Source organism: Thalassophryne amazonica, chromosome 4, assembly GCF_902500255.1.
Source record: "Thalassophryne amazonica chromosome 4, fThaAma1.1, whole genome shotgun sequence".
Taxonomy (NCBI): domain Eukaryota; kingdom Metazoa; phylum Chordata; class Actinopteri; order Batrachoidiformes; family Batrachoididae; genus Thalassophryne; species Thalassophryne amazonica.
Genome location: NC_047106.1, coordinates 80,958,199 through 80,973,965, shown reverse-complemented (window position 1 = coordinate 80,973,965; position 15,767 = coordinate 80,958,199). Strand labels below are relative to the sequence as shown.

At 42.5% G+C, this 15,767-nt stretch overlaps 1 protein-coding gene across 1 annotated transcript in view; it reads left to right on the top strand.

The window, feature by feature from the left end:
- Positions 1–13,458, top strand: part of pid1 (phosphotyrosine interaction domain containing 1) — a 98,085-nt gene extending 84,627 nt beyond the window's left edge. The window contains exons 3-4 of the mRNA XM_034168149.1: positions 11,147–11,712; positions 11,748–13,458. Coding sequence (XP_034024040.1) covers positions 11,147–11,647 — 501 coding nt within the window. The 3' untranslated portion in view covers positions 11,648–11,712; positions 11,748–13,458. The remainder of the gene's footprint in view (positions 1–11,146; positions 11,713–11,747) is intronic.
- Positions 13,459–15,767: the final 2,309 nt, after the last annotated feature.

Below are 15,767 nucleotides of genomic sequence, written 5' to 3'. Positions count from 1 at the left end.
TAAAGCTCACTTCTCACATTCGTACACAGTCGTATTTCTGCAATACTTCTCTTCCATTTGGCATGCTTGGCAAATCACTTTGCTTTGTCATTGCCGTTTAGCAGCTTTAAGCGTTTCGGGCGTTTTTCTGCTAGTGTCGAAACAGAATGGCATTACCGTATCAGGTTTGTAGTCCATTCTGTATGTGAGAGGGGGAGTGGCTGCAGAGCGGCAAAAGGCTTCTGGGTTTACGATTGAAGATTCAAGAGGCTAAATGAAAGTTTGTGATGAACTTTGCCAATGTTTAGAAGTGTTTCTCTACTATAGTTTACAGTCACATAGGTGGAAGAAGAGTAGGACAGAGACACCACGGAGGGCACCATCTTGGAAGTACTATTGTCACAATGTTAATCAAAATAAAGGTTTTGAAAATTAATCCCCAAAATTTTCATAATAAAGGATGCACATCTTCGTGCCATGCGCAAGCCATATCTGAAACCTGAGGCTGAGCTGACAGACAGTCAGAGACATATGTGACACACACACACACACATCTTGCTTTATCGATAGATGAATTGTGAATCGGTTGGGTTGCTTATAATAAACCTTTGAGTTTTTAATTACACTTACATCAAAATGGAGATAGTGATTTGTTTTTTTCTGAACCCGTGTGTGTGTGTGTGTGTGTGTGTGTGTGTGTGTGTGTGTGTGTGTGTGTGTGTGTGTGTGTGTGTGTGTGTGTGTGTGTGTGTGTGTGTGTGTGTGTGTGTGTGTTGAATTTTCATTCATATGTGAAACAGAAGTATTAGAATGAAAAGAAAGAAGACAAACAACAATAACTTCCATAAAGAGCGAGCCAGTAGTGGCCACGTTTCACCACACATGCAAATATTTAACGGCGTTCCTCCCCTCTTCCTCCCTCTCTCATTCTCTTATACACATACACATGGGTAATATGTCATTTTCAGAGGGTAACAAACAAATGCTGAACAGATGGGTGGAGACACATTAGTACTGATACTTTGATTGGTCCTGGATGATATAAATAAACCATGTGTCTTCAACTGTATATTATCTAAAGCAGTATGTTGTTGTAGGGTCTGGTGATATTAAACATGAACAGATTTGGTTTCATCTTTGCAACAGCACAACAGTAGACAGATGAAGTTTCCACTTTTCCAACCTTGATTGTTATTGTGTATTGTTTTTTCCTCTTGTTTTGCCGTTTCCCTCAGCGGGCCTATCTGTATGGCCTTTTTTCTACAGGCCCCAGTGCCTTCATTCCTCTCACAGATCTTTATTTTTCTGTCTGTATGGCTTCAGATGGAATCCATATTTTTCTGTTTGACACCGCGCTGTAGCCCTGTTAACAATTACACAGCGATTGTTGGAATGCAGGCCAGTAGACAAGTGGAAGGGGGAAAAGGGGCATTTTTATTATTGTTATTTTTGGCTACAGAAATAAACTACTTAAAAAGTTGAGAAATGTGAACAGAAATGAAATGCACGAGAAGGCTTAAACAAAGAGGAGAGTGATAAGATGGTGTGGTAAGATGATGGACAGTCACACTTGCCAGTGGTGATTTCACCCAAAGCATGATGTGGTTCTTCTGAAATATGGTTCTGCATTTTTGATATTGTCACAAGGGCATCATATCATCGTGTAGTGAGTGGCTGGTTTAGTCCCATTAAAACACTGTTAACACCATGGATGGATGGATGGATGGATAGCTTTATTATCATTGTCATTACAACAACGAGATTTCCACACTCACATTGCACAGACAAACAGCAATTAATCCACAATTATTACGTGTTTACCGTAATAATGGCACACATCAGAATTAAGACAACACATGTACATTTGACATTGTTTATGTGCACTAAACCTGAAACAGTCCATTTTCCAAATTGAGGCGATGTGAGTGTGTGGTAGCCGCTGCAACTGGAGTCGCACTGCCTGCCAGCTTGGGAAGAACGGGGGCCTGCCGCAGGAGGGGCAGGAAGGGAGGTAAAGGTAAAAGATGGAGCATGCTTCAGTCCATGTGTAAGTCTATCAGTTTATTGTCTTTGTGGGTGTTGGGAAAGTGTAGGTACACGGACCCACAACAGGGGGCGCAAATGAACGGACAATGGAGTAGGTCAAATAACAACACTTTACTGTTGTGAATGTGCACAACAAATGCAACAGATTACAACAATAGACAGGTGTCAATTCACAAAGGTGTCGTGTGGGCAGGCTCGAAGATAGGAGACGCCTGTCCAAAGCAGAACCGGAACCACACACGATTTCCTCCGCCACCAGACCCCGGGAATACTGGAGCCGCCAAGTCCCGAACTCCCAGGTGGCCACTGCCTTCGCGTGTCGGACCTGGTACTGCTGGCGAGGAACAAAGGAACAATTAAATGTGGGTGCGTCTGCACCCAGGACTCCACACGGCAGGAAAACTACCTCCACCACTCGTTGGAAAAGGAGTCAGCTAAACAACTCACAAAAGTCACAAAAGATCACTGTTAACCAGTCAGCTGAGCACGTTACCTTCCAGGTAGAACGATATCTCGGCAAAGAGGTGGAGACGTCGTCCTGCTGATATACTCCTGCCGATCAGATGATTGGTAACAGCTGTTGCAGGTGATGCGTGACAGCTGTCACCCTGGCTGCTCCTGTGAGGCGGCTGCGCCCTCTGGTGCCTGGAGCCCGCACTCCAGACAGGGCGCCCTCTGGTGGTGGGCCAGCAGTACCTCCTCTTCTGGCGGCCCACACAACAGTGGGTTGAGATAAGAATGGAGCCGAATAATCTCACCAAGGCCTGAATAAATTCCTCTGGAGGTAAACAGTGGGCAGTTTGTCCTTGAGACTAGATAAGCCTGGAGTGTTGTAGCTGAGCAGTGAAAAACACTTTTAACAGTTCCACTTGAACAACCAAATCCTAATTATGAATTAAGAATATTCCCAATTATTAATTAAGAATATTCACTGGCCTCCGAAACCTTCAGCTTCAACTGCAAGGCACGCATCAGCTCCAATGGTGTCATCCAATTTGCGTCTGAGTTCAAGAGTCAACGCAGTCTGAGAATGCACTGCCTTGCCAACCTCGTTAATCATGACGGACAAGCGAGGGCTGTGGTTCTTGATGCCGCCGTCTTGCCAATTTTCCGGTAGATCAGGGCAGCACGTAAGCCAAAAAGTACCAGCCCTGCTGCCATGAGACCAAAAATGAATAAATCCTCGACGTCCTCAACGGAGAAAGGCGCCAAGCATGCAACACGCCAAGACCCCCAGGAGTCGAGGACATAGCCCGCAGGATACGTTCCATCTGGGCAGGTAGGATCCCACGGTCCTGACCTTCTTGTAGAAAAAATGGTGTCAATAGCGTTCAGAGACCAGCTGATCAATTCCATGGTTAATCCAATAGTAGTCCAATAGATCCAGAATCCAATATATTTTGTTGTTGTAATATGTTATATTGTCATTTTGTTGTTTATTTTGTTGTATATTTCATACCGTATTTGGTTGACGTAATGGACATTGTGTTCCATCTTTGCTAGCTTAATTTTCTTGCTCGGATGAACAGGCGGCACATTCAGCAGGTTTCACATGTGTGGGATATTACAGAGGCTCAACAAAGTTGGTTTTTCGATTGATGTGGTGTATCAGAGTTGGAGGCTGACCAGATGATGCTGTTTTTTTTTTTCCTTCTTTTTAATTATTGCTTTCCCAGGCTGGCTACGATGAACTAACCTACCCCTCCACTAACTCACTCATGCATTTACATTTTTGTTGGAGAAGACCAACGCTTACCAGCACAGAGAAAGTACTGAAGTCATTATTGCAGACCCCATCTGTGTAAATGTTCTGGACTGAGGTACAATACCCGTATTTTCTTTTGTATTTCCATTCACCATTACACTCTGTGTTAAATGAATGCTACATGTGAGCCACCTGTAAGAAGCTCTTTTGAAAGAAGAACTACAGTACTATGAACACAGACGGGAATAAAAATCTTTTTGCTGTCTCCTCTGTGTGTTTTTATAAAGCCATAAAGAACACCATGTCAGGAACTTGCAGAAGTTGCTCATTATTCTTGGATGTCTTTTGAATAAGCCATGTTCTTGGAAAAAACTCTGCCTTCTGTTTTCTTATCTCTTTTTTTCTCACCTTATCCTTAATCATCTCCTTAGTCTAAATCTGTATGGTTTTCTGTGTCATGACTACAATATTCTGTAATCCCCGGTGCAGCCACAGCTCAATGGTTCCTACATCTTTTTGGGATATAAATAGGGATGTTCTGATGAGGTTTTTTTTTTTTGGTTCTACTGATTTGCCCTGCGACAGCCTGGTGTCCTGTCAGGGTGTACCCTGACCCACGCCCTATGACTGTTGGGATCGGCTCCAGGCCACCATGACCTGTAATTGAAGTAAGCGGGTATAGAAAATGGTCCTCCCAATTCATCTTCTGCATCTGTTGGTCTTGTGAGGTGATGGTGTAGTGCTAGGTGATGAGTGTGCATCTCCTAGAGTCACTGTAGAGTGACAGTCTATTGCACACTGGCTGCAAACAAAGAAGGATAGTTGTCTGGAAGCGGCTGCTTTTACTTTCCTCTTAGGTTTTTGTCAGCAAGCTGGGCGTTTCTAGCATTCTCAGCCCTCTTGACTCCCTCCTTGACAGCTGACCTCCAGGCTTCTCGGCAGTCTGCTGTGCTTTCCCAGGTGTTCAGGTGGATATTTGGCAACTTCATGTCACATTTGCAGATGTCTTTGATGCGGAGCTGTGGTTGGCTGGCAGGGTGGGACCCATGAACAACTCACCGTAAATCATGTCCTTGGAGATGCAACCTAGATCCACGTGTCTCCTGTGGCCCAGCCATCTGAGTTATCTTTGAATGAGCAGTGCTGGCAAACTTGAGATGCTGTCATGCTGTAGGACCTATGTGCTTGACACTCTGTCATGCCATCTGATGTGCAGAATGTGTCTAAGACATCGGGGGTGGGAGCTGGTCAGCCTTCTCTCGTGTCTTGTGTACATGGTCCAAGACTTAGTGTCATGGAGCAGTATGATGAATACGCATGATGATAACTGGGTATTCTCAGCTCTTAGCTGGCTGTTGTTCCACACTTGTTTGTTCAGTCTTGCCATGACAGTTGCATATTTGGCAATCCTCGTACCCACTTCTGTATCCAAAGACAGGGAGCTGAAGTTGGAAGACTTGACATAGGTGAAGGTGTCCACCACTTTAAGATGCGTGTTGTCAATGACTATGTCTGGGGCAGAGTCAGCATCCTAGGCCACGATGTTTGTCTTTTCAGGCATACAGTTAAGCCAAACTCCTTGTAGGAGTGGGACGAACGACTGACTAACTGCTGAAATCCAGCTTTACTGTGTGACATCAGAGCTGTGTTGTCTGCGAACATCTTGTGTATGAGGACCTCCCTGATCTTGGTTTTCTGCGCAGGCAAGCAATGTTGAACAGTTTCCCATCAGCTCTGGTGCAGAGGTAGATCCCTTCAAAGCAATCAGTGGAGGCATATTGCAGGAGCATCAAGGTGAAGATTCTGAAGAGGGTTGGTGCCAACAGGCAACCTTGTTTCAGTCTGCTGCTCACTGGAAAGACCTCATAGCTGCTCCATTGAACTATACTGTGCTGTATGTGCCCTCATGGTGGGAAGTGACCCTGTGGAGCAGCTTGGGGGATATCCGGCCTCTGCAGGAGACTGAAAAGTTTGCACCTGTTCAGCAGGTCAAAGGCCTTGGGCAGAACAATGATGACGTACAGTTCTACCTGCTGCTCTCTACACTTCTGCAGCTGGTGTAGAGAGAAGGTAATGTTTGCTGTGGACCTTCCAGCTCTGATACTGCACTGTGACTCTGAGTAATCTCATGCAGTGAGGCTCTGCAGGTGTATCAAAATGACATGGGTGAAGACTTTGCCAACTATGCTTAGTAGAGAAATGCCACGATAGTTGTTACTATCACCGCAGTCACTCTTGTTCTTATACAAGGAGACAATGTTCTCATCCCTCCCATTTAAATTCAATTAATGTTGACTATCTGCCGAGATGCTTACACAGAGCAGAATGCAAGCACATTAAAGACTAGTCCATTGAATATTTTTGTCACATTAACAGATCTGCTATTCAATAAGAAAAAAAACACCTTCAATCCAAGCTGCTTCTTATAGTTTGTGTTCATTTATGTAAAAAAAAGTAAACACACACACACACACACACACACACACACACATACATATATATATATATATATATATATATATATATATATATACGATGCAAAAATAAATAAATTCTTTAAAATGTCTTCAAAAGAAGACCTTTACTTTTAAGTGTGCAGGGCTCTTTTGACTTGGCTGTCTGGGTAAGCACCTGCAAACTCAGGAGAGAAACACACGACCACTGCAAATACGAAGAATATATTTATTTTTTGTGGTAAAATGCAACATGATTGGCTGGTAACAAGGCCACGATATACTCTCTGTTCACCAAAAAGGAGTTGACATGTATTTTGAGCAATGTGAAATGTGTTTTTGACTGTGATCGATGTGTATGACTCTGTGCTTATCAAACAGTGGGAGACTCTTGTGCACGATTAGTCTCTTGTGAATAAAATTGGCTTATTGCATATGCTGAAGTGAAGCAGCAGTCAGGAGTTTTCCCCGCCCACTGACACTGAGCTTCTAAAGTGAAGCAGTGGGCATGCACACTTAATGAATCTGATTTCATTGTTTAAATGAACAGATACTGATAAAAAAAAAATACCTTTATTGGGCCGATACTGATAGTATCGAGACATCCCTAGATATAACACTCTCTTCAGCATGTTATCAGTGCTGATACAGAAAATGATATATATAAAAAGTTTGTGACAGCCATGCTAAAGTTTTTCAAGTGAATTTAAAGCAATACTCATAATTCCTGAATATTTTTTTCCACATATTATATATTATTTCAAACATAACTGCCTGAGGAGATATGAAATGAATAATATTGTATGTAACCTAACTTTTGTGTTAGCTGTTTGATCTTTTTTACCTCAGCCATTGTAGATATTAAGATAAACTGAATTTAATTGACTGAGGAACAATGTTTTTTATTATACAAAGGACTGATGCGAGTTGATACAGTAAGATGTAATCCTACACAATTCATTGTTTAATGTAGACAGTCATTTTTCATGATGAATTACAATCAACCATGAGTGGTATTGCTTATCTTCCAATACATATTGCATGAAAAACCAGGGACTTTCTTCAGGTTTCACGTGCTACAGCTGTTGTGCACCATTGGGGGCAGCAGCACATACAGTCAAAGAAAAAGCCAGTTGTTGTTAGCCTAGCATAAATAACATAGCATAACTTTCCCATTCTGAAGCGGTGTCGCAGTATTAACAAATTGTAAGGTTTAAATGGTTAACTTTTATGTTATACCACTACTATCAGATTTCTATGAACAGTCAAGAGCCTAGCGTCGATCTTTGAACTTTTCAGAGAGTTGGAAGACATGTAAATTTTCATCCCCAAAACGAACACCTGCATCAAATCAGATCTGCTCGTTAGTCTGCATCTAAAAAGGAGTGATCACACCTTGGAGAGCTGTTGCACCAAGTGGACTGACATGAATCATGGCTCCAACACGAGAGATGTCAATTGAAACAAAGGAGAGGATTATCAACTCTTAAAAGAGGGTAAATCATCACGCAATGTTGCAAAAGATGTTGGTTGTTCACAGTCAGCTGTGTCTAAACTCTGGACCAAATACAAACAACATGGGAAGGTTGTTAAAGGCAAACATACTGGTAGACCAAGGAAGACATCAAAGCATCAAGACAGAAAACTTAAAGCAATATGTCTCAAAAATCGAAAATGCACAACAAAACAAATGAGGAACGAATGGGAGGAAACTTGAGTCAACGTCTGTGACCGAACTGTAAGAAACCGCTTAAAGGAAATGGGATTTACATACAGAAAAGCTAAACGAAGCCATCATTAACACCTAAACAGAAAAAAACAAGGTTACAATGGGCTAAGGAAAAGCAATCGTGGACTGTGGATGACTGGATGAAAGTCATATTCAGCAATGAATCTCAAATCTGCATTGGGCAAGGTGATGATGCTGGAACTTTTATTTGGTGCCGTTCCAATGAGATTTATAAAGATGACTGCCTGAAGAGAACATGTAAATTTCCACAGTCATTGATGATATGGGGCTGCATGTCAGGTAAAGGCACTGGGGAGATGGCTGTCATTACATCATCAATAAATGCACAAGTTTACGTTAATATTTTGGACACTTTTCTTATCCCATCAATTGAAAGGATGTTTGGGGATGATGAAATCATTTTTCAAGATGATAATGCATCTTGCCATAGAGCAAAAACTGTGAAAACATTCCTTGCAAAAAGACACATAGGGTCAATGTCATGGCCTGTAAATAGTCCGGATCTTAATCCAGTTGAAAATCTTTGGTGGAAGTTGAAGAAAATGGTCCATGACAAGGCTCCAACCTGCAAACCTGATCTGGCAACAGCAATCAGAGAAAGTTGGAGCCAGATTGATGAAGAGTAATGTTTGTCACTCAGAGACTGCAAGCTGTTATAAAAGCCAGAGGTGGTGCAACAAAATACTAGTGATGTGTTGGAGCGTTCTTTTGTTTTTCATGATTCCATAATTTTTTCCTCAGAATTGAGTGATTCCATATTTTTTTCCCTCTGCTTGGTCTAAAAAAGTAAAACTTACTGACTGCCACAATTGTTTTTCTTGATTTCTTATAGTGTTTCTTAAAGCCAGAAAGTTGCCATTTGAAATGACTTTAGTTTTGTGTCATGTTTGTGATCTGCTTTTTTTCTACAAAATTAAACAACTGAATGAACATCCTCCGAGGCCCGTGATTCCATAATTTTTGCCAGAGGTTGTAGGAGTGAAACAAGCTTCCCTGATTTCTGACTTTAAAGTTGAGACATCAACAGTTTCCTAGTGCATTTTGATTGATTCAGGCGTCCATGTATCAATGTAGTGATATTTATTACTTTAAAATTAATTCCTGATTTGTATTGTCCTTGTATTGTCCTGTATATCCTGAGCACCCCCGGTGCCAGGGGCTGCAGGGTTTCTCGCAAAAAACAAATAAAAAGTTTAAAACCATGCTAAACATGTAGTAACCAAGGCATGTTGCATATCCCCTTAATGGTTAAAAGCTTGACAAAAAGCCCAAAACAACCATTTCTACTGAAACAAAACAGAATTCCAACACCAAACAAGTAAATAAACAAGCAGGAAAAAGACTCTAACGGCACACACCCGCCAAGTTGGCATTTGCTTTTGTGCTACTTCGTACTACCAATACAAACAGCACACCATATGAAAGTGGAGGTTCTACAGATGACAAGTCTTAAGCCTGGTTCACACGACAGGATTTTAAAATTATCTTTAGGTTTCCAAAACCTGAGAGACCACACAGGTGAAGATAAAAAATCATGGATCTAACAGGTTTGGTCATACAGTGTGTGGTGTTCAGCCACACGGTAATAACAACAACACCACACACGAACAGATTTAACACACGAACATTTACAGTTCAGACAGGAAATCTCGCCAAAATCTCTCGAGATTAAACGTGGCTTCAGAGTAAACAAACGGAGGTACTTTGTGGACTATTTAAAACAGAGGGAATAAACGATACAAAAAGAAAAAGGAAAGGCGTTCTTAAAAGAAGTGGAGACAGCGCGACCACCAGACTTTCTGGTAAGTCAGAACAGCTGTTTTGATTTTATTTTCCGCTCCGTACGTCCATCACCTCGCTTTCTGATTGGCTGCACGTCACATTCAGCAGGCTGTGAGCTCGTTTGTGGTCGGAGGACACAACACACGCTGCGATATCGGGCCAAAAAAAAACAACACGTTGAATAGCCTCGATTTGCGATCGGAGCGCTCCTGGCGCCCTTCCGAGCAGATCAGAGCGCTCTTAACACTCCACACATGACAGGACTATCTGATAAGATTATCTTTGACGTCATCACGATTGTCGGGGCGTCCTTAAGATTGTCGGAAGGGGCAGATCGGGTCCTATATCGGCCTAATTATCCTGCTGTGTGAACCCGGCTTTAGTTTTATCACTTTGTGTCCAAAATTCACTGAACCGACAGCTAAAAAGACCAAAAATAAACTTCACTTTACACAGCCATAACCATAAATTATGTCTTACCTTTGCTGTTTTGTGATCATAAATCATGTTCCAGTGCATAAATCAATTAGAAATGGGTAATCCCACACCCTTGTGTTACACTAAAATGATTCCAGAGAGGTTTTGGTGACTTTTCATTCCGGGAGGTGAAAAAGAATGGGGACTAGGGCAGGCAGTTCTCTTGGTGCATGTTGTGTATCACTTCTTGTAATTGCCGAAAGATGTTGCTGGTGTAGATTCAGAGACTGCCTCTCGATTATATTTATGCTGACGGTTCAATAGAGGTTCCTGAGATTATGCCATGCATTGTGTGTTCAGAGGTATGCCGAGGAAAAAGCACTTATAAATAGATGGAATGAGTACCTATAGTGATAAATAAGTGGGAAAAAATGAGTAGTATAGTTTGGTACCTGAGAAATGTCAAATGGCACACATTGTGCCAAATGTGCCCCAAATGGCTAATTTGGAGTGTCTGCCTAAATATTACTCTACAGACACCTCTCCAGGACTTCTTTGCTTCAGTTTTTGGTATCAGTTTTGGTGTGCAGTTAGTGGTCAGAAGTAGTAATATGGTTTGCTAGAGGTTTTGGGCTGCAATCTAAAAGTGCACATTTTTTTAAGAAGAAATGACATTTTCATTTTTTGTTGTGTGCGATCTTCATTTACTCTAATCAAGTAAGATATATACTGATCCTTACGCTTCTGCAGTACTCTCACAGGTGTCACCTTTATTATGATACCAAAATAATGTAAAAAAAAATCCTTGTAGTTTCTGAGATACAATCAGTTCATTTTTGTGTCATGTCATTTTTGAGTAGGGGTCTGGAAATAGGCATAGGGTTTATATTAAATGTGACAAATATGAATAAAATAGAGGTAAATCGCACTGTGTGTGTGTTTATTATCCTGTTAAGGAAAAGCAAAGTGTTTGTTGTTGTGACTCTAACAGTTCCTGTCTGCTCTTTCCTGTAGGTGACTTACCTCGGCAAGGTGGCCATCTCTGGGACCCAGTTCTTATCTGGCTGCACAGAGTCTGCAGTAGTTGGTCTGGTAGAGCGCCGTGCACTGGCCCAGCAACAGGGCACTTGTACCATGACCAACTCTGTGCTGGAGATTCGGCCCTTCCAAGTGCGTCTTCACCACCTAGATGGTCATGGTGAAGCCTCGGTATCCATGGACACATACCAGGTGGCACGGATTGCCTATTGCACAGCCGACCACAGCATCAAACCCAATGTTTTCGCATGGATCTACCGTGAGATCAACGATGACTTGTCCTTCCAGATGGACTGCCACGCCGTGGAATGCGAGAGCAAGCTGGAGGCTAAGAAATTAGCACATTCAATGATGGAAGCATTCCGTAAGACTTTCCATAGCATGCGCAGCGACGGCCGCATCCAGAAGAGCGGCTCATCGGATGACTTTGCCGAGGACTCGTCCACCCCTGAAGATTCTACCCCAGACGATGGCTGAACTGACAAACACTGAACTCCTGATCCCCATCCTTACAAAGTGAGGGGTGACTGATAAGATGGACAGATTACCTGCTCTTGCTGATTCTCCTCTACTCGCCGTCTTTCTGCTAAAAATTTGGAACAAATTTAACTCACCCCGGTCCAACTCGCCCATAATGAAGTAGTATTTAAATAAAGGAAAAGTAGATGGAAAGGAACAACAAAAGACGTACATTTACATATAAGGACAGCGAAGCGCGGCTTTGTTAAATCTGTGGCCCTCAAAGAGCCAAAGGATCCTGTAAAAGCCCTCAACATTTTTACTCACACTCCGACACCCAGTATAAACACTGTTTATGATCCCCAAGCCTTTTCATCCTGAAAAGTCAAAATTTTGGCCCCATCCTCCAGAACCCAGTTTGTGAAAACCTGTTGCTGATCTTGCCATGTTTGGGCTGAACTGAAATAGGCCTGCGATTTATTTTTGGATACAGACTGACTTTCTATGAGACTGCTGGAGCACATCATTTTTTAGAAATCTTTGTGTGGATCTCTGTTACAATGCCTTTGACCTAGGTAATGGCAAATAAGGATGTGAAAGAAAAGCTAAGCCTTTTAAGCTCTACTCGTATCACTATGATACCATGTATGGTACCAATATTATTTGCATATATGGTGTTATTAATGCAGATGAAAGAACGAGAAGCCCTATTTCTGTTGCACTTAAATAGGTACTTCAGAATGGGTCTGATCAGCGTACATGTTATATTTAGGTGTCTATAGGTGCTAAACCGATGTGATAAATTACAGGATCACCTTTGGCGTGAAGCCTGGGCTTCTCTGCACACTGACGGCGACACCTTAATCGCCAAAAATCTGACTTCTGCTTTGATTATAACAAAATCTGGGCTGTATTTGCCTTTAAGATTGTGTGCCTCACTTTCTTCTCACATTAGTTTCAGCTCTTACCCAGGTCCCAGCGTGAACATAAGTGCACGCTGTTGGCTTTCTGTACGTATGTGCAAGTGCTTATTTCTGTACTCTGTGCGTATGAATGTAAATGTGAGGTCTTTAATTCATTTCTCAAGAGGGTGTGGCAAACCTGAAGTGAGGACTTGTCATTGCTCTGGTTGCATCCATTTTTTTTAATGGTTAAGAAGAAAGTTTAAAATGGGATTAGTTACTGTGACTGTTTTCCATGTATTCCTTTAATTTCATATGAGGTGAAAAATGCCATGTGGATATGACAGCATGTGGACGTTCCAGGACTCTACATCCCAGCTTTCCAAGCAGAATCAGCCTAAACACCCTGACCTCTGCTGAATGTACGACGAGACCAACGTGCTGTAAGCATTTCACAATGTTACCAGTCAATTTGATCTCCCCTTGTTTACTTGGAGTGGCAGCACTCAGATCTGTTGCAGCGGAAAGACGGCGGTAGAGGGTCAGCCCCCCGAGGCTTCTCAGCAAGTCCGGTTTCAGTCGGCCGCACTGCGCTACTTTGCCTTTGTAAAGGTCTTTTTGGGACATATAGAGAAGCCAGTCAGTGCTCCTCGCCATCTTCGTGTTCTGCTGAACTGTGCTGAGGAGACTGGATGCCATATCGACGGAAACCTTCTTCAGACGGGAACGCAATCACGGTGATCAGAAGGCTCTGGTCAGCGCACGTATACGCACCTGTACCATTAAACATGTACACATTATATTTGAATTTCGCTTCATAAGCTTATGTAAATACAAATGTATCACTTTCCAGATATTACAGCATAAATGTTAATAGCTATTTTAAATAAAATGTTGAGAAATATCAACTATACAGAAACAGTGTTATCAAGTCTACTGTGAATAATAGACTGTGTGTGTGTGTGTGTGTGTGTGTGTGTGTGTGTGTGTGTGTGTGTGTGTGTGTGTGTGTGTGTGTGTGTGTGTGTGTGTGTGTGTGTGTGTGAGAGAGAAATCGTCCAGAGGGGGAGAATGTTGATAAATTTGTAGATTGTCCTGTTTTGTCTGAAAGAGCAGATGTGCTTTAAATGGTCACAAATATTACCTTAAAGTAGACCTGCATTGAAATAAATGCAGTCAGATCTTTGGACCAAAAAATGACATATTTACACGTAGAGCCTTCTGAATGTAGTAAAGTAAATCTGCAAGCCCAGATCTGTCAGAAATCTTCTTTAAAAATGACAAATTTACAGCTAAAATTTAGCCCTCCGCAAAACTGTCAACACATCCGGGACATTGCCGAGACGTCAGAGAGAAGACCCTATCCCAGCATGCATTGCACACGCCAACTGTAATTTGTGGATTTACGTCAGTTTGCATCTCTTACAAAAGCACCTTTTTATTGTCTTATACGGAAGGATCGACTTTTTTTAAAACTTCATATTGTCTTGCGGTATGTTTGGTGAGTATACATTTCTTTTATTTTTGCTTGAAAATGATTTTTGGGGACTTTTTCATACACCCATTTGATTGATTGATTTGATTGATTGGCTTACTGCAGGCTTACTTGTAGTTCCTAGGGTTTGTAAGAGTAGAATGGGAGGCAGAGCCTTCAGCTTTCAGGCTCCTCTCCTGTGGAACCAGCTCCCAATTCAGATCAGGGAGACAGACACCCTCTCTACTTTTAAGATTAGGCTTAAAACTTTCCTTTTTGCTAAAGCTTATAGTTAGGGCTGGATCAGGTGACCCTGAACCATCCCTTAGTTATGCTGCTATAGACGTAGACTGCTGGGGGGGTTCCCATGATGCACTGTTTCTTTCTCTTTTTGCTCTGTATGCACCACTCTGCATTTAATCATTAGTGATCGATCTCTGCTCCCCTCCACAGCATGTCTTTTTCCTGGTTCTCTCCCTCAGCCCCAACCAGTCCCAGCAGAAGACTGCCCCTCCCTGAGCCTGGTTCTGCTGGAGGTTTCTTCCTGTTAAAAGGGAGTTTTTCCTTCCCACTGTAGCCAAGTGCTTGCTCACAGGGGGTTGTTTTGACCGTTGGGGTTTTACATAATTATTGTACGGCCTTGCCTTACAATATAAAGTGCCTTGGGGCAACTGTTTGTTGTGATTTGGCGCTATATAAAAAAATTGATTGATTGATTGAGTGGTGTCACATTGAAAATCTACTGTCTTTAGCCTCCGGTGTTACCGTCGCGAGGCTACGGATGCGGGACCCGCAAAGAATTCAAGTCATTAAAAAGATTCAAACCTCTCTCAGTGGCCACGGAGCTCTGCGGCTGCGGTTACCAAGACCGTGCAGCGCTGCGGATTTTTCTGCAATAAGTCTGTACTTGCGGGCGGCCGGCTGCTCCGCATCAAAACAGCGAGCTTAGTCTCTGGACTTGTTGCCAAGTTGGCCGCACCTCCATTCAGTAGACAGGGAGGTGGTGCCGGCTGCACAGCAGACACGGGGGTGGTGTGAGTGGCCCGCTGTGGCATTTACCGAGCCCTCAGACTCAGTAAGCGCATCGGAGGCAGTGAGAGCAAGGCATCGGGGAAGAACGTCACCCGCTGTCGATGTCGCCGCTGATCTGAGCATGCAGAGCTGTATCTCGCATTCATTGCAGCTTACTTTTGGATGTTGAAACCAGGATGTGTATAACAGTAACATTACTAACAGATAAAATCAATTTCAATGCGGGATCGGACTGAAGGTGCAAGCGCTCCATCTTCTGCCGCACGTCACTGCAATGTCCCAGATGTACAAACAGTTTTCGTGGAGGGCCAAATTTTAGCTGCAAATTTGTCATTTTTAAATGAAGATTTCTCTGCTGAATTACAAATTTGGGCTTACAGATTTACTTTACTGCATTCATAAGGGTCTTATAAATACATATCAGCTATTTCTTTCTGAGATCTGACCACATTTATTTCAATGCAGGTCTACTTTAAGTGTTTTCTATAGTGTTTGCAAAGATCAAGAATAAATTGCATATAAAGCATGATGAGTGTGTGACAGAGCCCCCCCCCCCCAAGTCATTTTCATCAGTGTTGAGCCCAGGGCTGTGTGATATGATATGTCATATGGTGACAGAAGAACATGTCATTTCACATTATGTTTCTTCACTTATTTTGTGGTGTCTCATTCCATTTTGCAAAACGCCATCCCTCTGGCCCGTGTGGTGAGTCCAGCACACCCACACATT